We start from the raw sequence: 23,871 nt of genomic DNA, 5'->3' as shown, positions 1-23,871 counted from the left end.
GAATTTTGTCACGTGACCCAGCCTGGGCAAGTCACACGGCTTAAGTCCTTCAGCTTCTCAAACTTCAGCGTGTGTTCAGTCGCTGGGATTGGTGCTAAGACGCAGATTCTGACTTGTCAGGTCTGGGATGGGGCCTGGCATTCTGTCTTTCTGTCCTGATGTCAGGCAAGGCTGCTGGGCCAAAAACCACATTTGGAGTGACATCCTGGAAACTGTCTACTGAGTCCCTGAGGTCTGCCAGGCATTGTGCAAGCTCCCTCTGCACTCGTGCTGTGTACTAGTTACAGCGCTGTTCTGAACCGGGGCTTAATATATACTTTTCAGAACAGGGAACCGAGGGTCAGGAAGGTGAAATATTTTACAAAGTAAGTAGCAGAGCTCGGCTTTGAACTTGGGTCTGTCCAACTCTATAGCTGATGCTGGGCCTTCAGCTGGGTAGAGGGACAGCTACGGGCTGAATTGTGCCACCACCCCCCCCACAAAAAAAAAAAAAAAAACCCTCAAAAGGTGAAGCCCTAACTCCCAGTGGGGATGCGTTTGGAGTAAGGAAGTAACTAAGGTTTAATGAGGTCATAAGGGTGGCTCCCTGATCTGATAGGACTAGTGTCCTTATAAGAGGAGGTATCAGAGGGATGCATCCTCTCTCTGCTGTGGGAGGAGGGCTCAGTGAGAAGCTGACCAGCTACAAGCCAGAAAGAGAGGTTGTACCAGGAACCAAATTGGCCAGCACTTTGATCTTGGGCTTCTAGCCTCCAGAACAGTGAGGAATAAATTTCTGTTGCTTAGGCCACCTGGTCTGTGTCTATGGTACTTTGTCCAGGCAGCCCCAGCAAACTAAGACAGGGACCCAGCTATTACCAGTTAGCCAAGGATGACAATTAAAATGAATGCCCCACCCCCCGCATGGAATGTTGTTCAAACTGAGTGGTACTGGAGGAGACCCAAGATGATGGTGATGACGGTGACAGTGATGGCGGTGATGGCAGTGATGGTGATGACAGTGATAGAGGTGATGGTGGTGATGATGATGGTGGTGATGACAGTGATGGAGGTAATGGTGATGACAGTGATGGTAATGATGGTGGTGACGGTGATGACGATGATGGTTGTGATGGTGATGGTGATGGTGGTGACGGTGATGACAGTGATGGTGGTCATGATAATGGTGGTGATGTTGATGGTGATGGTAGCAATAATAATTCACACCCAAGCCAAAGCCACCTGTACCCTTCACAAAATGAAAACACAACAAAACAAGCTCAGGACAACGTAGTTATCCAAAACCTCACACTCTAAATCCACGCATGTTTCAAGAGACGACTGGAAATGATACAGTAGTCAGGTACCATCCACTAATTTGCTCCCTGTTCAGAGATGACTGAGTCTTCGTCCTTGTGGGGCAGACAGATAAATAAACAAAGCCTGCTTCCTAGGTTAGCCAGGCCCCCCGCGCCTGTGTGTCAGTACAATATAGGAGTGTGGTAGATTCGATGCCTGAGAGGTTCTCCCAGGGGAAAAAAACTAAAAAATTGAATGCTGAGGAAAAGATGAAACACAATGTCTTTTTAAATGAATCACTGAATTGACACAAAAATGAGCAATCCACAGACCCGCAAACCGGAGTTAAGAAGCCCCAGAGCCTGCCAGTACCCTGAGGGTTTCTGCAGGACACTGGAGACCATGAGCTTTTGCATTCTGCGGCCTTCCCTTCCCCAACCCCCTGTGAGAGATAAACCTTCGGGTCCACCCAGGATGTAGGGGAGAATGTATGCATGCATATATACATATATTTTACTGATGCAAAGACTGTATGGCACGTCATTTATAAATAATAATAAAACATAAAATAATAATAATAATAATAAAACATACACTTTACTGTAAATTTTTTAATAAAGATTTCATTTATCCGAGAGAGAGAGAGAGAGATCACAAGCAGGCAGAGAGGCAGCAGAGGGAGAGGGAGAAGCAGACTCCCCACTGAGCAGAGAGCCCGATGTGGGGCTCGATCCCAGGACCCTGGGATCATCACCTGGGCCAAAGGCAGACGCTTAACCGACTGAGCCACCTGGGCTCCCCTATTTACTATAAATTCTACACCGTTGATTTGCTTGATTTTTGCCAAACTCTCGCCTCCTTAGCCGACTTACGGTTGCCATTCACTGTAGTCTTAACGTGAATGTTGGTGAACACTTTTCTCGTTGATGTGAACGAGGAAGAGGAAATGAAACAACCGAGACGTATTGGAACTTCACTCACTAGTCAGTAACGTGAGCTGTTGCTTTGCTTTGGCAGAGAATTCTTTTCCAGTGGTGGGAGAATACTTCCTCAGGTGTGTGTGTGTGTGTGTGTGTGTGTGTGCGCTATTCAGAGCCTAATGGCCACAGACATAACACACTTTGCAGTTTAATCTGAATTATGATCATTTCCCCATCGCTTTCTTAGGTCGAGACAATAAAACATTAAACCAAGGCTTGATTTGCGGTTCTTAGGACGGTGTGTGGCACACGGGAAGGACTACCGAAATGCCGGCTATTATTTATTATTATCTGCGGTCCAAGTCACCCAGGGACGTCTCCTGAGTTTGAGTGCGGCTGGCTGCTGGCTTGTCTCCACATGTGCCTGGAGAGTTACGTTCCTGGGTCAAGTCCCAGAGAGGGGCAGGAAGGTGGGCAGACCCTGGTGGTTAGGGAGGAGTTCGGGCTGGGGGAGTGGATAATGCAGTGGGTCACGGGCAGTGAGCGTCTTCCCCTCCCACCCACCACGTGCTGCGAGGGTAGACGGCTGGGGCCCAGGACAGGCACGGGTTCCATCCCCACAATGGCATCAACAGAGTTGAGTCAGAGCGCACTGTTTAGACATGGCTCCTCTCTACCATTCTGCTAATAGATTTGGGTAACTCCCCAAATTCTAAATTTATGGGCGTGGTTTTCTTTTTCTTCTTTCCTCCCTTCCTCCCCACCCCTGCACCACCATATCTACTGCAGCTGGTCTCTGGGAATCTTGGGGATCAAAGGCTCATGGGGTCCCAGGACCAGGGTGATACTACCCATTGGGCTCTGGGAACATCTGGAGGGAAGTATTCATCACAGGAGGCCCTTAAGTTTGAAACAGGCCCCAGGGAAAATGTGCTGGGCTGGCTTGGAAGGCATTCGGCTCTCCTTTGTATGATCTGATTTAGAAGACTGACTCTTCCGTGCCAGGAAAGGTGAAGTTCATTGCCAAGGTAGACAAGACTGCGCTTGGCAGACTTCACCAGTGGAACAGGGATTCCCTCACTCAGCACCTGTCTTACTGGGGCCACCCCCGTACCCTGGGGCTTCATATTTTAGTGGGGGCCCGCTCCCCAAATGACTTGGGATTGTGGACGTGGAGGGCGTGGATGACATGGGCTCTGCCTCTCTCCCACCAATGTTTTCTCCTTCACTCTTCAGTCGCAGGCCTGGACAGATTAGGTGGCAGATACTCAGAGTTGTTGGCTGCAAACAACTCGTTTGGGCGCGTGTAAGCAGAAAAGCAGAAAAGCTTTTGTGTGCCTCTGAGAGGCTGGGCTCAAGCGCTGGGGCAAGGCAGAGCTGCCGTAAGGAGATCTCATGGTCGCCCCAGTGGAGTGTGGCCAGATGGGGGCCCTCCCAGGGCCGATGCTGAGCACACAGCTCTGCCACCACCACCCGCAAACTGGCACTCACTTCCCAACTGCTAGGCTCCGAGGTTGCATCTGATCGGTGGACGAGGGTCACACGTCTATGCCCTAACTGCAAAGGAAGCTGGGAAGGTATGTTTCTGATTTCTACTTTAGGGAGACACAGACTCCAAAGGTGGACGCCATCCTAAACACCAGAAAGGTGTTTGCGGGCAGCCGAGAGGAAGGATAAATATTCACACATAATCAGTGATGTGAAATCACATGACCCGGAGCCAATGACCTGCCTTGAGAATGGCCCCCGGGGCCCCGGCCCTGTTGCCTGGGTCCTGAGATACTCACCCTCTTGCTCCTGAAGGCGGTCCTGCCCCTTGCCAGGAGACTGCCTCCTCTCTGCATCCCGTAAGTGATGGTTTAATTATTGCTTGTATGTTTGATTGGGGTCTTTGTAGGCAAATGCAAATACTTTCAAGGGCCAGGCAGGTAAATGAGTGAAGCAAGTAGGCAGAAGGGTGTGCTCGGGGCAGAAGGACTGAAGGGGAGGCCATTCCCCAGATGTTTCCATTTGGAAATATGGACCCAGTGACCAGATAACTCTGTGGACTTCTCTCCACGAAACATCCAGATTTAACAATAACTGGTCAAATATTCTTGATCTGTTAAAAAAAATTTTATTACAAAAAACTCCAAATGTACGGAAAAATAGAAGGATGGTATAATGAACGATCACATCCAAATATACTCCTCACTCGGATTTAACACTTGGAACATTTTGCCATGTTTCATCTACTTTTTTTCCTGCCTATGTATTTTATAAGTTTTTATTTTAAGTCATCTCTACACCCGATGTGGAGTTTGAACTCACAGCCCCGAGATCAGGACCCACATGCTCCACCAACTGAACCAGCCAGGGGGGGCCCATCCTGTTGAAGTATTTTAATGTAACAAAATCAGAAGAGCTAATAAAATATTTTATCCTTAAGTACTTCAATAGGTATCTCTTCAAAACGTAGATATTTTCCTAAGTAGTAGCTACTTAATAATACTTAAAGTTAACAAATAGTCTTTACTCCGTTTTCTTTTGCTACCCCAAAGGCGATGCTTTAGATGGATTGTTCAAACCAGAGTCCAATCGAGGACCAAGAATTGGTTTTGATTGTTATGTGTCTTAAGTATCTTTAATCTAGAAGAGACTGGCACTGTTTTGTTTTGCTATTTTTTGTGTGTGTGTTTACGGATACTGATTTGAAGAACTCAGACCACTGTCTTGTCAACTGTCCTATGTATCTAGACAGGTCTGATGGTTTCCTTGTGATGTCACTTACCTTGTTCCTTTATCTTCTGCATTTCCTGCAAACTGGAAGTTAGATCTAAAGGCTGGATTAAATTTATGTTAGCATTTTGGCAAGCATGTGTCGTGGGGTGATGCTGAATGCCTAATCCGTGATCTCAGAAGGCCCAGGTCGCTGTCGCTATTAGTACAGATGTCCGATGAAAGACTAGGTTGAGATGATTCCCTACCTTATAATTATGTATTTTCTTCCTTAGATCCATCATTGCCCCAGAAACACTTTACCAGATAGGTTAGCATCCACTGATACTCCTTGCCCTAATCAATTACTTCATTAGGGATTGCAAGAGGGGTTGCTATGCCTTCAACATTTACAAGCCTGCATTGCTCAGTACAGAAGAGCTTTCTTGTGTCATCAACTGGGGCTACGTGGTTCTCCTGAAACTGGAACTATGGGTTCCTCCTGGAAGATAGAAAAAAATGCAGCATGTTTTGGCTTTAACATTTCTCAGAGTAAGGAGTTGGTGTAACAGCTTTGGCCAATCCCGTAGTCCCCTTTATCCTGGGGGTATGTTCTAAGACCATGGATAGTACTGAACCACATATATACTATGTTTTTTCCCATACATACATACCTACAATGAAGTTTAATTTATAAATTAGGCACAGTAAGAGATGAATGACAATAAAATAGAACAATGATAATAAGAGCAATATGCTGTATGTAATATATCGTATGTAAGTAATATACTATACTAAGACTTATGGGAGGGCAGACTCTCTCTCTTAGAATATCTCATTGTTCTGTACTCATTCTTGTGATGAGGCGAGATGATAAAATGCCCACGTGATGAGATGAAGCGAAGTGGGAGACGTAGGGCCAGTGGCTTAGCGTTAGGCTGCTACTGGCCTTTTGATCGTTTCCCTCTAGGCTGCAGTTGACCGAAACCACAGATAAGGGGGAACGACTGAAATGACAAAGTGTTCTCCTTTTTTAGCATCATTGTGGACGGCTGGATTTTTCTGTGTTCAATGTTGTATAATCAATGAGAGACTTTATTCTTCTCTGATGCTCAAATTGTACTGGCTTTGGCCAGCGGACCCCTTCGAGATGGTTCTGTGGGAAGTTTTTTGGTTTTTTTTTTTACCTCTCTCTGCTGACTTTGGTCACCTTTCCCCTTCCAGGCACAACGTGATGTCTCTGATTCCCAAGGGAACGGTTCCTGCTCCAGCCCTGACATTAGCCATTTCTGCAGGAATTTCAGGTTCTTTCTCCAAGTATTTTAAAGGCAGCGGGCAGGTGAAATAAACCATGTTCCTCGGCTGGATACAGCCTATGGCGTGCTAGTTTGCCACCTGGGGTTTCCAGTTTCTGTGGTTTTATGCTACGAGACACGGGCAATCGAATGTCTCTGCATTTGTTGTTGCTGTCGTTGTATTGTCATTCTTACTTGTTGATTATTGTTCTTAAACAATAATCAGTGTTCTTAAACAATAACAGTGCAGGACCCACCTATCCATAAACGACTCCACTCACTGTAGCCTGTGAATACGCTCATTTCATGCAGAATCCTAAGGAATAATTTTCTTTCTTTTTTTTTTTTTTAAAGATTTTTATTATTTATTTGACACAGAGAGAGATCACAAGTAGGCAGAGAGATGGGCAGAGAGAGAGGAGGAAGCAGGTTCCCCACCGAGCAGAGAGCCCAATGAGGGACTCGATCCCAGGACCCTGAGATCGTGACCTGAGCCGAAGGCAGAGGCTTAACCCACTGAGCCACCCACGCATCCCAAGGAATAATTTTCTAATCATCTAGGTTTGTCTTGTCAGCTGCCGCATTTGGTCCCACTTCCTTGGGATTATGCTGTGTCCCTCTCACACCTTCCTAACTGTGACAAGGTGAGATCTCCATGATATACTCTTACGTGGGTGACAAGCAGCAGGTCCTTAGAAATCGGCATTCTCATCCCACGCTATTGGGAGTGTACATTTGTGTCACTTTTCAGGAGGACAGCATGGAGTATCATTCAGGGCTTCTTCATTTACAAGTGACAGTAAAAAAATCGTACAAAACTAGCTTAAACAAACAAGCAAAGGATAGTCATTGACTCAGTTAACTGGGAAGACCGAGGGAGGGATGGCTTCAGGCACAGCTGGATTCAGGACATGGCTAAGACCATCAGGGCTCTGACTCCTTATTTCTTGACTGTTTCTCTGACTGTGTCGGCTTTATTTTCATGAGACTTGATCTACATGGCAGGGAAGACGGCCTCTTAGAGCCTCAAGCCTGTATCTTTGTGGCTTCAGATCAAAAAGGGAGAGAAAGGCCCCCTCTCACAGAAGCTTCATATAAAGTCTCAGGGAGTACTCTGATTAACTCTCTTTGGATCTTATGCCCATCTCTGAATTGAACATGCAGGCAGGGGAGGAGAGTACTCTTGCTGCCTCCAGTGGCAAGTTCAGCCCTGCAGAGGAGAGGTTCAAAGTGACCGACAGCCCACAAGGGCCAGAGAGCATAGGGGAGGTGTGGCTCCCTAAGGGAAAAACAAAAGGCTGTTATTAGAAGAAGTGGGACAAAGAATTCTGAGCAGGGAAGCACATGAGATGTCCCTTACATTCAGAAAAAACAAAAAAAAAGTCAACAAAGACTTTAAAGCAGCCTGCCTTCCATCTAAGAGAATGATTCCACATCAAAGAATTCCTGAAGAAAAAAAAAAATCACAGACAAGGGCAGATTTGAGTCCAAGGATGTTCATAGTCACAACACTGTTTATAATAGCAAAATACTTTAAGAATCTAAATTCCACTAAGAAGAGATTAAACAACTTAGTGCACATCCGTGTTATTGGGAGGCTAAGCAACGAGCGAAAATGATCATTATTTCCTTGTATTTCATGACCAGGAAAGACCTCCATGATGCACTGTTAAGTAGAAAAGGCAGGCTACAAAGCAGAACACATATTATAATCTCATTTTTTAAATTGGGTAGATACCCATTGGGAAATAAACATTGTCAGGAAAACACATCGCAGGCTTAATAGAGGTTACCTTTGGGTGATTATTTCAATTTATTTAATTTGTTTATCTGAATTTTCTATGATAAGTACATATTACTTTTTTATAAGAGATCATTTTTTTTAAGGAAAGAAATCAGGATAAACACACAAAGACACTCAAAGAATAGACGTAACAAGCAAGGACACAGAACGGGGGTGACCCATGGCCATGGGCACGAGGTCAGAGAGGCTTCAATGCAAGGACTCCAGGCCTGGAGGCACCTGGGGGGACACTGCACCCCTAATCATCCACTCTCCTTCCCCGTCATCTTCACGACTCCCAGTTACCACACTAATCGCAGGGTGGGGTGGGCAGGACGGGCTGACCCGGCAGGCTGCCACTGGCCCTCAGCGGAGAGAAGTCAAGTCGTCCTCGTCTTTGCCCTCCTCTGTCCCTGCCCATGGATGCCGCCTTTTTCCAGCCAGCCCTATCCCCACTCCAAGCCCTGCCAGTTCCGGCAAGAGCAGCTCAGGCTGGTCCCCGGGGCTCTCAGGTTAACTGAGCAATCATCCAACCTAGGAGTAAAAGCCAGCGGGCCAGGAGGCAGGGAGGGCCGATAGTGACCTGGGAGGCTCCCATTGGCCTGGTGCCCTGACGTTCAGCTCCCCAGCATGGGCTCAGCAGACCCCACCCCAACTCTTCCTTTTACTCCCCCAAGGGCTGGGATAAAAAGCTTCCTCCCTCCAAAGACCTCCAGCTCCAGACCAAAGTCAGCCTCTGCACAGTGCCTGTTGTGGGGTGCTGGGCCTTCCAGCCTTGGGTCCCTGCTGTGTCTCCACTTGGCGAACGCTGAAGGATCTGTCCTCTAGAGGCCTTGATATCATCTAAATTGTCAGCTCTAACTTGATTCCCTCTTTTAGACAAGCACAGTGGGCGGTCCTCTCGAGTCTCTAGTAGCAAATTAAAACCGCCAGAATTAGAATCTCTGGCTACGGAGAGAACCAGAGCCACGAGGCACAATTTGCTGGATGTTTTGTTTCCCAAGAGAAAGGGGGGGTGGGCAGAAAATCACTATGGTTAAGTGTTGGGAGGAAGGGGCACTTCAGGCCAATAAAGGAAATATATATTCAAGAATTGTCTGGAACACTCCTGTTCTAGCATATAAAATTCACATAAATTTTATATGCTACTCCATGATATAGCTATATGTCTTTTTACAAGATTTTTTTTAAAGATTTTATTTATTTATTTGACAGAGATCACAAGTAGGCAGAGAGGCAGGCAGAGAGAGAGGGGGAAGCAGGCTCCCTGCTGAGCAGAGAGCCCGATGTGGGGCTCGATGTGGGGCTCGATCCCAGGACCCTGGGATCATGACCTGAGCCAAAGGCAGAGGTTTAACCCACTGAGCCACCCAGGCGCCCCTTTTTAAAAGATTTTTTAAAAAGGTTTTATTTGTTTATTTGAGACAGAGAGAGCATGAGTGCGGGAAGGAGCAGAGGGAGAAGCAGACTCCCTGCAGAGCAGCAGGGAGCCCGAGGCGGGGCTCGATCCCAGGACCCCGAGATCATGACCTGAGCTGAAGACAGAGGCTCAACTGACTAAGTCACCCAGGTACTCCCTTTTTCAATATTTTTAATGAAAAATTTCAAACATAATGGTTTTCACAGTGAACATGTCCCTATAGCCATCACCCAATGTTTACTATTAACATTTTATTATATTTGCTTTATCATATCTCTCCAACTCTCCATCCTTCCATCAATACATTTTATTTTTTTATGCATCTCACAGTAAATTGCAGACATCAGTGACTTCCCCCTAGTTACTTCAGTATATTTATCTTTAACTCGAGCTCAGTATTGTTAATGGTTTTAAAAAATTCATTTTAAGTAGGTTCTATACCCAATGCAGGACTTGAACTCATGACCCTGAGATCAAGAGTTGTGTGCTCTACCAACTGAGCCAGCCAGGCTCCCCTGTTTTTAGTTTTTTTGAAATGAAATCTACAAGCAATGAAACACAGAATCTTAAGTGTGCATTTGCCCAATTTTCACAAATACATAAACTTGTACACCCCAAGACATAGAACAAGACCTAGAACCCTACCATCATCCCAGAATGTTTTGTCGTGCCCTTCCCTGTCAATACCTGCCCCCCAGGCTCTCAGAGGACACCGTTGTTTGGGTTGTTTCCACCATTGGTTAGTTCTACCTGTTCTAGAACTTTATAGATATTGAATCATACAGAATGTACTCTTTTGTGTAAGGCTTATTTCACTCAATATAATGGTTTTGAGTCACCTTTGTTGCTGCACATACCAGTAAGTTATTCTTTTTTTTTTTATCTAGAGTAATATTCCATTTTATGAATATAGCACTATTACCCATTTTCTTATTGACGGATGTCTGGGTTGTTTCCAGCTTTTTGGCTATTGTGAAGAAGTTGCTATGAACATGCCTGTATAAGTCTTTTTGTGGACCTAATTTCATTTCCCTCAGCTCAACACCTAGAAGTGGATCATAGGGTTGGTGTATAACTAGTTTTAAAAGAACTGGCTTTTTCTAAAGTGGTTGTATTATTTTATATTCCCACTAACAATATATGAGAGTTCTGGTTGTTCCTTATTCTCATTAGCCTTTGGTGGGGGTCAGTTGTTTAAAATTTTAGCCATTCTATTGCCTATGTAGTAGGATCTTATTGTTTTTTTTTTTTTAAGATATTATTTATTTATTTGACTGACAGATCCCAAGTAGGTGGAGAGGCAGGCAGAGAGAGAGAGAGAGGAGGAAGCAGGCTCCCCACTGAGCAGAGAGCCCGATTCGGGGCTCGATCCCAGGACCCTGAGATCATGACCTGAGCCGAAGGCAGAGGTTTAACCCACTGAGCCATCCAGGTGCCCCAGGATCTTATCGTTTTGATTTGCATTGCCCTGATCATTAATAATATTGTCTTTCGTGTGCCTATTATCCATTCGTGTATCATCTTTTGTGAAACATCTGTTCAAATCTTTTTTTTTTTTTTAGTTTATTTATTTTGACGCACACAGCGCAAGCATGCAAGCAGGGGAAGGAGTAGGCAGAGGGGGAGGGAGAAGCAGCCTCCCCACGGAGCAGACTTGCTTTCCTAAGAAACATTTGGGTTTCCTAGGAAGCCACAGAGATATTCTCTGTTTTCTTCTAAGAGCTTTATGGTTTTAGCTTTTATGCTTGCATCTATGATCTGTCTTGAGTTTCTTACTTTTTGTGTATGGTGTGAAGTAGGAGATAAGGCTCTTTTTTTTTCTATTTGGATATCCAGTTATTCTAACCCCATATATTGAAAGGATTTTTCTCTCCCCCTTGGATTCCTTCGGCGCCATTATCAAACATCAAATGACTAAATAAGCGTGAGTCTATTTTCAGCTTTCTGTTCTGCCCCTTGATTTATTGGTTGATCCTTATAATGGTACCATGCTATGTTGATTAGTGTAGTTTTATAGTTAGTCTTAAAGTAAGGTAATGTAAGGCTTCTAACTTCTTTTCAAGATTGCTTTGGATAGTCTGGGTCCTTTGCATTTCTGCATAAGGTTTAGAATCAGCATGTCAATTTCCTTAATTCTATAAGGCTATGGAGATTATGATTTATGAATTAAGTCTGTGAATCAATTGAGGAGAATTAACAGTACCGAGTCTTCTAATCCATGAACATGGTATGTCTCTCCATGTGTTCAGATCCTTTAAAAATTTCCCTCAGGAATGTTTTCTAGTTTTCAGTGTGTAAATTTTGCATACTTTTGTTAAATTTATTCTTAAGTATTTTCTGATTTTTGTTTTTATTGTAAATGGATTTTTTTTTTAAGGGAGGGGAGGTGTAGAGAGAGAGAGAATCTTAAGCAGGCTGCATGCCCAGTGTGGTGCCTGATGTGGAGTTTGATCTCACAACCCTGAGATCATGACCTGAGCCAAAATCAAGAATTGGATGCTTAACTGACTGAGCCACCCAGGCACTCCCGGATTGAATTGTTTTTTAAATTTTACTTTTCAACTATCTACTACTAAAAAATATGGAATGCTTCACAAATTTGATTTCATCCTTGTGCAGGGACCAAGTTAATCTTTATCATTCTTGTTTCAGTATACGGGTTGCCAAAGTCTAAAAACATAATATGATCCACTCCTGTGAGGTTTTTTTTTTTTTTCAAATATTTTATTTATTTATTTGACAGACAGAGACAAGTAGGCAGAGAGGCAGGGAGAGAGAGAAAGGGAAACAGGCTCCCTGCTGAGCAGAGAGCCCCATGCAGGGCTTGATCCCAGGACCCTGGGATAAGGACCTGAGCCGAAGGCAGAGGCTTTAACCCACTGAGCCACCCAGGTGCCCCCACTCCTGTCAGTTTTTAAGATATGCTTCAGGCAAGGAAGTCCCTTCTTTCCTGGGGCTCCTTGTGCTCCTGGCATATGGCCACAGACCCCTACACAGAGCATTATGGGATCTCTGCCCAGAGTACCTTCTCCTCTGGGTCATTATCTGGCTCTCTGAGGTTGGATGCCTACATTCTCCTCTACAAACTCCACACAATCACATCAGCTGTGATTTTGTAAAATGATTTATCAGTCCTAAAACATGATGGCAAAAAAAAAAAAATGCTTCCTGAACAAAGACCTGATCTATTGGCTCCTTCCTCACATTCATCCCCAAGTATGGAGAAAGAAAATCCTGTCTCATGGACCTAAGGATATCCAGAAAGAGTGAGAAGAGAGGCACATCTGTTAGGCTCTTTAAAATCCATTTCTAACCCCTTGGGTGGGTCACTGTGAGCCTTGAGGAGAAGACAATGCCTTCCTCAAAAGTTGGGTGGCCACAGCCTGCCGGTGCTCTTAGAGCACAATGGAATGCTCTCGTGAGCCTCAGATGAGACTGGCCTGACATGCTTTCTAAGCGAACCGCAGTTTCACACATTCCTCTTTTTCAGTTGTAGTGAAATACACATATCATAAAATTGACTGTTTTAACAACTTTTTAAAAAGATTTTATTTATTTATTTGACAGAGAGTCAGCGAGAGAGGGAACACAAGCAGGGGGAGTGGGAGAGGAAGAAGCAGGCTTCCTGGCAAGCAGGGAGCCCGATGCAGGGCTCGATCCCAGGACCCCGGGATCATGACCTGAGCCGAAGACAGACACCCAATGGCTAAGCCACCCAGGTGCCCCTGTTTTAACAATTTTAACGTGAACAGTTCAACAGCATGAAGTAAGTACATTCACACTGTTGTGCAAACATCACCCCCATCCATCTCCAAGACTGTCTCTCATCCCATATCACAGTTCATCTTACAAAATATGTTCCATCTGACCTACGCTTTTGAAGAATGAACTAAAAGAAGATCCCCCAGCTCTTCACTCCTAAACCCCTCGGCAGCCCTGGGATTCACCATGGGTAGAGATCCTTCGTCCTGACACCTATTGGCCCGTCGGGTCCTCACTGGCTCAGCCCAGCCCAGATCCTCCCTCCTGAAGGGGTGGGGTGGGTGGATTCCTAGCGGGTGGGGCCTCCACATTAGCTTTCGCCTTCCTCTGTGGTCTGGCCTTGGATCCAATAGGGAGATTGTGGTCCTGCCCACCCCCCCCCCCACTCGTCTGGCCTTGGATCCATTAGGGAGATTGCGGTCCTGCCCACCCCCCCCCACTCGTCTGAGGTTTCCGTCCCTTCCCGCCCTTCCATCCACCAGGCCCCACAGTGTTCCTGAGCTTCTACAAGCCCCCACCAAGTGTAGGGAGGGGAATTTGAGACCCTTCCTCAAAGGTGACGCTAACCTCCCGTGGGCGGAACCTGAGGCTGGTGATCATTCTCCCGGAGCTGACCTAGTAGGTGTGGCAGACTCAGGCTTTGGGCGGTTATAACTGACTTCAGAGAAGTTGGATTCTAGAGTTTCTAGAGCCCGATCAGTGGCCCCAGGATTGCTGCATTAGCCCCATCTCCCAATGGGCTTCTGTGAGGAGCCCGGGCTTCCTTCCCAGGGAACCTTCCTTTCATCCTTGGGTTCTCACATCAGTGAATGGACCCAGTGTTCCAAACCATTTCCGCAGGACCCAGGGTGAAGGATTTCTGAGCCCTGTGCAGGCCTGATAAGGCAGGCCTGGGTCACGCCTCACTGGCTTCAGCCACAGCTTGGTTTTCTCAGCCAGAAAACAGGGCCAGTCCCACAGACTCTGGGATCACACTGGCCTCGGACCCAGTTTCCCAGGGAACACTGCTGGGGTAGGAGTAGACATGAGGTTTGAACAAGAGACTGGGGTCCCAGACCTGTGGCCAGCAGGGGTCAGAGAGATGACAGGGGCAGGGGTGAAGCAAGGACCACCCAGGCTGCACCCCTCCTCCACCACACGTCTGAACCACAGCCCTGCCCCTCCAGTAAGTAGAGGGACCACTCTGTGAGCTGTGTGACGTCCAGCACCTTACTTAGCTTTTCTGAACGTACTTACCCAGAAGGGGTTTGGGAGATTAAACGTGAGTGCGCCTAGTGCGATGCCAGGCGTACAGAAAGTGTACGGCAAACATTTTCCTTTCTGCTTTCTCCTCCCTCTCGGCTTTACGCACATAGCCCTGGCTCTGTCAGCGAAGCTAGGCAAGCAGGCAGTTCCCAGAAGGGTCAGGGGAGCCATCATTTATCCTTCGTGCCCAGGAAGACTGCCACAAATGCACGGCTTCCCCTGAGACCCCCCCAGGAGCACTGGGGCCCTGAGCAGAATGGAGAGTTGAGCAAATGACCGCTGTGGCCGAGAAACAAGTTCTGCAGAAGACCTACCCCTTGTCCAGACCCACCAAGGACACACACTCTTCCTGTCATTGCCAGTCAAAATTCCCAGACTTGAGACCTCAAGGCTCCATGTCCGATGGGAGCAGGAGTGGTCGGATGGTGGGGGAGTGGTGTGTGGCCAGCAGAGGAAGGACATTTTTATCATCATTACCCTCAAGTAGGAACCAGAGACTCAGAACTGGGGAGGAGTTTAGTGACATAGCCTGGCACCCCACTGCCACCCAATTCAGCTAGAATCTTTGGGGGCAGTGGGTAGGGCCAGTTTTGGGTGGTTTTTTATTTATTTTATTTTATTTATTTTATCAACATATAATGTATTATTAGCCCCAGGGGTACAGGTCTGTGAATTGCCAGGTTTGGATGGTTTTTTAAAGTCCTCAGGTATTTCTAATGTGTAACCAGGGTTAAGAACTTCTGGTTTAGTCCAACCTCCTCTCTGTAGAGATAAAACCATACAGGGGGAGGGGTGCCAGGGTGGCTCAGTTGTCCTGATTTCAGCTCGGGTCATCATCTCAGGGTTGTGGGATCAGACCCCACGTCACGCTCACACGCTGGCCTGGGCATGGAGCCTGCTTAAGATTCTCTCTCCCTCTCTCTGAAAAAACAAACAAAAAACAAAACCCACACACAGGGGGAGAAAACCCCAGAAAGGCTGAAAGAAAATATGTAAAGCGAAAGAATTTAGTTCAGAGTAGTTGCGCTAAAGAGGGAAGCTATTATGATTTCATTATTTCTGCTATTGCTCTAGACAAGGCTGGCTTCACTGATGCGTGCCTTGGACGGTCACACGGGCCCCTCATGATTAGAAGGGCCCTGTGCTCGGTTTAATGCTCTGCTGTTTTGAAATTTTGAATTTTTTTAATAAGGGGTCCTGCGTTTTCACTTTGTGCTGGGTCCTGCTGGTCCTTGGACCTACATCCACAGTTTTTGTTTTTTCTTTCTTTCTTTCTTTCTTTTAAAAGATTTTATTTATTTATTTGATAGAGAGATTACAAGTAGGCAGAGCAGCAGGCAGAGAGAGAGGGGGAAGCAGGCTCCCCACTGAGCAGGGAGCCTGATGCGGGGCTAGGTCCCAGGACCCTGAGATCATGACCTGAGCCAAAGGCAGAGGCTTAACCCACTGAGCCACCCAGGAACCCCAATCACATAGTTCTCCCCACCCCCAATCCACGGTTCTTAAAAGCAAAGTGGATTATCATCCCATTAGAGAAAGATGAAGAACACAGGGCTGAGAGAGGCTTGCTGGTTGTGAGGGGCTGGCCTGGCCCTCCATCGCCAGTGAGGTCTCCCTTCCCCAGACCAGGGAGGAGGCTGTCCTTAGATCTCCTGGGGGGAAGCAGTATAAGACTTTCAGTGCTCCCTCTAACTAGTTGTGCAAGACCCTCTGAGCCTCCGTTTCCTCAGTAAAAGGGAAGAAATAATGTCTGTCTTGCAGGATTACTGTGAGGAGTGCCCAGAACCACGATGTCCCTCGAGATGCTAGAAATACATGAATGACTTCCCCCGTCTTTACAGGAACACAGAACACATCGTGCCCCAAAAGAATGGGACCCGTGTGCTCCAGGTGCAGCCTTGCCAGCCACCCCAAGGTCCTTTCTTCTCCCTGAGAGGCCGAATGACAGTCAGTTCCCAGACTTCTGCTCTTCTCACCCAGAGGAAGGACAAGCAGTTCTGGGAAAAGCTTTCATTCTGCCGTGGGACACGCAGGCTTGGGAGCCCCTGGTGAAGGGTTGCTGCTACTGCCCTCTAGTGGTAGTATAGCGGTTTCTGCACAAATTCCCACCCTGGGAAATGCTTGATAACACACTACATTTCAATTACAAAAATAATTTATTGCTACCCTGCTAGGCACTAGGGTTACATAGACAAATAAAGCACAGTTCTTGCCCTCTAAGAACTCAAAGTTTAGAAAGTAAAGCGAACACTTGGGGCGCCTGGGCGGCTCAGTCCGTGAAGCCTCTGCCTCTGGCTCGGGTCATCATCTCAGCGTTGGGCTCCCTGCTCAGCGGGGAGCCTGCTTCTCCCTCTGCCCCTTCTCCTAGTCATACTCTCTCTCTCTCTCAGAAACATAAATAAAGTCTGGAAAAAAAAAAAAAAAGAAAGTAAAGCGAACTCTTAAAGAGCCGGAATAGAGTGTAATGTGTAAGTTATAATAAAAAAGCCTCCCGACTTGTGGTTCCAGACAAAACGGGGGTAGACATATTTAGTCCTATTTTTCCTACCAAGTAAAGCTAAAACCCCTGGACAGTCTGTGTAAACCAGACATAGGAAGACTCTTTGAGGCTGAGAGAAGAGGCAGACTTGCTAGCGATCTTGAGATGCCAAGAATGACATGGCAGTGAGTTTCTTGGGTTTTCTTTTGCCCTTTTACATCTGACTGGATCCTGGAGAAGCTCATGTCCTAATACCTCAATGGCTGCAGCCCACAAAAAGCCCCAAGAGAAGTCTGCTTTCTCTAGTCAAAAGACAGGACAGGGGCAGACAAAACAGAAAACTTGCAGACATTAATCACTCCAGTCCAGTCAAATTCAAACAAACAAACAAAAGCCCCAAACAAATGATATCCCAGCCCCTCAGCCAAGACTGAGTGGGAGCCTATGCTTACCTGGTGCCAGGCATAAGGAGGCAGTGGAGATCCCTCAGGGAACCTCGACTTCCAAATCCATCCATTGGGAACAAGATGCCCTCCCTGCCCTGTTTGGGTTATGTCAGAGGAGGCACAGGGGAGAAACAGGATGCCCCCCCCCACCCCATAACGCGGTTCCCCCACCTGCAGTGTCAGCGGAGGAGGCCACAGAGTGTGTGTGTGTGTGTGGGGGGGAAGCAGCCCCATATTTTTCAAGTGATGGGAAAAAAACAAAAAGAACTGTCAACCCGGGATTCTATATCCGGTGAATGTCCTTCAGGAATAAAGGGAAAATAAAGACGTTCTCAGATGAAGGAATTTACTGCAAGCAGACTTACCCTAAAAGAATGGCTAATGGAAGTTGTAAAACAGAAAAAAAGGATAGAAGATGGAATCTGAGAACATTAGGAAGAAAGAAAGAACAAGGGAAAGAGGAAACGTATGGGTAAATACTTTTTTAAAAAGCTTTACTTCTCTTTTTATAAGTTGAGTTTGATGGTTAAGGCAAAAATGATAACCAATGTGGTTATCAATATTTGCAAAGGAAATAGTTAAGACAATTTTAAGTGAGGGAGGGTAAGGGACTCAAAAAGAGGTAATATTTCCATACTGTATTACAACTACATTTCACCAGACAGTGGTAAGTTATATGTACATATCATAATACTCAGACAAAACACTGAAAAATCTAGACAAAGAAATACACTAACGAACAAAATTGATAAATCAAAATTTAATTTAAAAAATGTTCAACTGGGGGTGCCTGGGTGGCTCAGTGGGTTAAGCCTCTGCCTGTAGCTCAAGTCATGATCTCAGGGTCCTGGGATCGAGCCCCGCATCGGGGTCTCTGCTTGGCGGGGGGCCTGCTTTCCGCCCTCGCTCCCTGCCTGCCTCTCTGCCTACTTGTGATCTCTCTCTGTCAAATAAATAAATAAAATCTTTTAAAAAAATGTTCAACTGGGGCGCCTGGGTGGCTCAGTCAGTTAAATGTCTACCTTCCACTCACGTCATGATCCCAGGGTCCTGGGATCAAGCCCCTCGTCAGGCTCCCTGCTTGGAGGCGAGTCTGTTTCTCCCATTCTCTCCCTCTGTGATCTCTCTCATTCTTATTCTCTCTCAAATAAATAAATAAAGTCCTTAAAAAAATAAAAAATTTTTTAAAATTATCGTGAGGGAAGCAGGGGGAAAACAAAAAACCAAACACCAAAAACCAAAACCAAACAAAAAAACCCCACAGAGAAAAAAATACAATGGCAGACTTAAGCCCTAATATATTACACACAGATAGTTTAAATACACCAGTTAAAAGATAGAGACTGGCAAAAGAGATTTTTTAAAATGACTCAATTATTTTTCATGTAAAGGAACTCACTTCAAATATAATGATATAGATAGGTTGACAGAAAAAGAATGAAACCAGATATACTATGCAAACACTCATCAGAGAAAGCAAGAGAGCTATATTAATAGCAGACAAAGTGTTTCAGAGCAAAGAAAATCACCAGTTATATAGAGAGATATTACATAGTGATAGAAGGGTCAATTCACTAAGAAGACATACCAATTCTAAATGTGTAAGCACCAAACAACAGAGATGCAAAATACATAAAGCAAAATAATGAGAGAACTGAAAGGAGAAATAGACTTATCCACAATTAGAGTTGAAGACTTCAACATCTCTCTCTCAACAAGTGATAGAACAGCTAGACAGAAAGCACAGATACAGAAGAACTCAAAAACGCCACTAACCAACAGTATCTAATTGGTATTTTAGAACGCTCCACTCAACAGTGGCAGAATATACATTGTTTTCAAGTGCTCAAGGAGCATATATGAAGATAGATCATATCCTGGTCCATAAAATAAACCTCAATGAATTTAAAAGAATTGAAATCATACAGCGTGTGTCCACCAAATCAATGGAATCAAACTAGAAATTGAAAATAGAAAGATAACAGGGAATCTGCAAACAATGGGAAACTGAACAACACACTTAAATTAATCCATGGGTCAAAGAGGAATTCTCAAGAGAAATTTAAAAATATGCAGATATGTAGAAAAAAAAAAACATAAGGTGTCCAAATTTGTGAGACACAGCTGTGCTGAGAAAATTTATGGCACTAAATGCGTATCTTAGGAAAGAGGAAAACTCTCACCTCAATAATCTACATTCTTACTTAAGGAATCTAGAAAAAGAAGAGCAAAACAAACCTAAAGCAAAACGAAGGAAGAGAGGGGCGCCTGGGTGGCTCAGTGGGTTAAAGCCTCTGCCTTCGGCTCAGGTCATGATCTCAGGGTCCTGGGATCAAGCCCCACATCGGGATCTCTGCTCAGCAGGGATCTTTAAAAAAAATGAAGGAAGAGGAAAATAAAGAGCAGAAATCAATGAAACTGAAAACAAGCAAACAAAAATCAATGAAACGAACTCATTCTTTAAAAAGATCAATAAAACTGATAAACCTCTAGTTAGACTGATATTAAGAAAGAGAGAACACAAATTACCAATATCAAGAATGAAACAGAGGTTTCACTGCAGACCCTGCAGACGGGCAGAGTCCTGCACTGAACCCACAACTTTTACCAAGCCTCCCAATGTCATCTTCACCATCTGAATTTTAACTACCTGACAGCTCTGTGTATCCCCTAAGGGACCTTGATCCACGGTTCCCCCTTTCCTTGACCTTCCTACAGTATACCATAAACAAACTCCCCCTTTGTCCTTAGACTCTACCTGAATATCCCTTTAACTTCTTGCCCTTTTGGAAATCTGGCCTCTTCTATTTGCAACAGGAAATACTTTTTAGTCAGTAAATATTATCCCCCCCCTCCGACTATGAAACAAAGCAATACAGAATTATAGAAAAATTTAGAAAAGTGTTATATACTTTAAAAAAAAATCAGCATAATGTCATCACCATCACAGACAACTTTCCATACAGTTTTAACAGTTTAAAAATATACACATAAAAAAGTCGGGGGTTCTCACTGTTTCGCCGTCCTTTTTTCATCTAGTGTTACCTATAAAAAGCTACATAACGTTCCTTCCCTTTAGGGTGTACTATACTTTAGTCATTCGCACTTGCGCTGTTTTCCAGTTTTTCTCAAGTCAGATACCTATGATGTACATACACGTCTTTTATTCGGATCTAATCACCTTCTTCAGAGAAACTCCTTGAAATTATTGGGGAGGGCGCCTGGGTGGCTCAGTAGGTTAAGGCCTCTGCCTTCGGCTGGGGTCATGATCTCAGGATCCTGGGATCGAGCCCTCTCTCTCTGCCTGCCTCTCTCCCTGCTTGTGATCTCTGTCAAACAAATAAATAAAATCTTTAAAAAAAAATTATTGGGGAAAAAGAGGTGAACTTTTTATTATCATTTATTATTTTTCTTAAATTACAGAAAACGAAAGTCTTCGTCATCGGATTCTACCCCATAGACAATCGAGGGTGGCTTCATTCCAGTCTGAGTACGACCAGCCCCAACGCCCTCCCAGTACCAAGTTTGCAAAGTCTTAGTAAACAACCTCCCAGCAGCCCTCAACCCACGCCTGCGCACAATCGCCCCAACGCAGGCCTCGGGCCCAAAAGGGAAACTTAAGGACACGCCCCCGAAGCACAACCTCTTTAAATTTTAAAATGAAGGCCCAAGCCAATGAATGCTAAGTTTCCCCCGGAACTCGGAGCCCCGCTCAGAGCCACGCCCTCCACCAATCAGGCAGCGAGCTTCTCCGCCTCCCTTCCAATCAGCGCCAAGAATGGAAGTTACTCCCGTAAGCGACGTAAGGCAAGCGACCAATAGGAGCTGAACTTTGGGGACCAACTCCGCCAATGGCAGGAGCACTTGGAGAGCGCGGGAGCTTTTCCATGAGAGCTCCTGAGGGAAGAGGTGAATGGCGCTGGTTGTCTGAAGCTAGGGCCGAGAAGAGAGCCGCGCGGGCCCAGGCCGGAGCCCCGGGGCGGCGGCGCGGCCGACATGGCCTGCTGTCACAACGTTATGCTGCTGCTGGACACCGCGGGCGGTGCCGCCGGCCGGAGTCCGGTCCGACGGGCCGCCCTGCGCCTCCTCACCTACCTGAGTTGCCGATTCGGCCTGGCCAGGGTCCGCTGGGCCTTCAAGTTCTTTGACTCTGAGGGGGCGCGGGGCCGGCCGTCGCGCGTGTCTGACTTCCGCGAACTGGGGGCCCGCTCCTGGGAGGACTTCGAGGAGGAGCTGGACGCCAGGCTCGGGGACGGCGCCCACGGCGCCCACCTGCCGGGCCCGGCGCCCCGGGCCAGCCACACGCACAGCGCCCTGATGGAGACGCTGCTGGACTACCAGTGGGACCGGCCCGAGATCACGTCGCCCACGAAGCCGATCCTGCGCAGCAGCGGGAGGAGGCTGCTGGACGTGGAGGGCGAGGCCAAGGAGGCCGAGGCCGCGCTCGGGGGCTTTGGCAACGCGGTCTTCCTGCTGGCCCCCTGTCCGCATTCGCAGAGGGAGCTGCTGCAGTTCGTGTCCGGCTGCGAGGCGCAGGCCCAGCGCCTGCCGCCTCCCCCGAAGCAGGTGATGGAGAAGTTGCTGCCCAGGAGGGTCCAGGAGGTCATGATCGCCCGAAAAATCACCTTGTACTGGCTGGATACCACCGAGGGGCCGAAGGTAAGTCCGCGGGGAGCTCACACGGGGCGCACCGTGTCCCGCTGGCGGACCAGAACCTGGCAGCGTCTGCAGAGCAGCGGGGAGACCCAGAGCGTCACTAGCACCGCAAGCATGGGTCCCTTCAGGGGGGAAGTCCCGGGGTCGCAAACTGCGACGACAGGTAGGTCCTTGGTACACACTAAGGTAAGCGTGTAAGGCCCTTCACAATTTGGGCCCTTCTCTGCCTCCCCAGGTGCTGTTTTTCCTACACAGGACGAATACTCAGCATATGGAAGCATCGTCTAGTCGGTCAACAAACCTTGACTGTGTGTTCTGTCTCACCGGTCGCCCCGAATGCCAGTGCTCACTCTTCTGTGCCAGCCCAGACCTCGAACACCTTGCCCCGTGACCACTACTCAGTCTCCACTTCTGAATGTCCCCGCGCTTCTGTGGCACTCCCCCTTTCCCCATTATGTCTTCCAGTTGTGCAAGTCTCTCACCGTCCATCTAGTCTAAAAATACCTCCAAGGCTTTATATCCCCTGAAGATGCATATTGAACATTGTGCCAGTTTAGTAACTATTTTATTTGTTGACTAAAGGAATAAATTTAGATACTTATAGTCACAAATGGCTCATTTAGATTTTTGTTAGGCAGTGGGACCCCCTGCTCCTGTCAAGTACCCCGAGATAAATTTGTATTGTTTTTAAGGTTTTATTTATTTATTTGAAAGTGAGAATGAGTTGGGGGGAAGGGCAGAGGGAGAAGCAGACTCCCTGCAGAGCAGGGTGCCCTCCTCCTCCCGCTGGATCCCAGGACCCTGAGATCATGACCTGAGCCGAAGGCAGAGACTGAGCCACCCAGGCCCACAATAAGTATGTATTTTTCCCCTTGCCATTTTTCCTCTTGTCACCTTCATTTAATTAACAAATAGTCATCGAGAAGCCATTGCATTGAGTGCTTACTACACTGTTAAAGTTGCAGAAGGTGTGGTGGCCAGCTGGGGTGGTTTACCTTCCAGTGAGGAACATATATTAAACAGATAAGAACAAACAGGTGAGCAGCAGGAGGTAGAAGGGTGTGGAGGGAGCTTCATGAGTGGGAGAGGTAAAGGGGGGAGGAACAGGAAGGTTGGGAGAGAACATTCCAGACAAAGAGCAGGTATAAAGATTTGAAATGGAAAGGAGCTTCGTTTGTTTTGGAAAGCACATGTCTGTAGGGCCTAGGCAGTCAAAGTGCAGATTTTCTTCTCATTGATGGGCAGTGGCTTAACCAGATGAAAGATGTGATTCCACTTACTGGAAACACATGTGACTAAACTAGGAGTGGGTTAAATTGCAAGATTACAAATGGAAAATGAGCAGGTACTTAAAGAATGATAAACGTTAAAATTTCATGGAGCACCTGGGTGGCTCAGTGGGCTAAGCCTCTGCCTTCAGCTCAGGTCATGTTCCCAGGGTCCTGGGATCGAGCCCCACATCGGGCTCTGCTCAGGAGGGAGCCTGCTTCCCCCTCTCTCTGTGCCTACTTGTGATCTCTGTCAAGTAAATAAATAAAATCTTTAAAAAAGAAAAAAAGTTAAAATTTCCAATGTGCTTTCACATACAAAGCCCAAAAAAGACATGGTAAATGCAAAATAAGACAGCAGTGGCTTGTCAGAGAAAAGGAAAGAACAAAGTTGTTTAAGGGCCTTTGGTGGAGAAAACGGAATCCTAGAACTTAAAATTTGTTAAGGAAGCAAATCATGTGTTGGACATAGTACACAACACATAACTGCTTGATTTGGGGTAATGGATACCAAATCACACCAAAGACTTTGTTCTGGAATTATATCAAATACTGGCTAAAAGTAAATCTTAGCAGATTGGGCTTGGAGAGTCTTCTTTTTTTCTTTTTGGAATAGCATTTC

General features: G+C 46.4%; 1 protein-coding gene across 1 annotated transcript in view; it reads left to right on the top strand.

The window, feature by feature from the left end:
• The first annotated feature begins 21,172 nt into the window (after positions 1 to 21,172).
• The window catches only part of TICRR (TOPBP1 interacting checkpoint and replication regulator), a 42,672-nt gene continuing 39,973 nt past the window's right edge, over positions 21,173 to 23,871 (top strand). Inside the window, exon 1 of the mRNA XM_080807661.1 lies at positions 21,173 to 21,984. Coding sequence (XP_080663787.1) covers positions 21,322 to 21,984 — 663 coding nt within the window. The 5' untranslated portion in view covers positions 21,173 to 21,321. The remainder of the gene's footprint in view (positions 21,985 to 23,871) is intronic.

The sequence above is a fragment of the Martes martes genome (genome assembly GCF_963455335.1).
Source record: "Martes martes genome assembly, chromosome: 7".
Classification (NCBI taxonomy): Eukaryota; Metazoa; Chordata; class Mammalia; order Carnivora; family Mustelidae; genus Martes; species Martes martes.
Note: the sequence above shows the minus strand (reverse complement) of the source record. Positions and strands in the feature narration are given on the sequence as shown.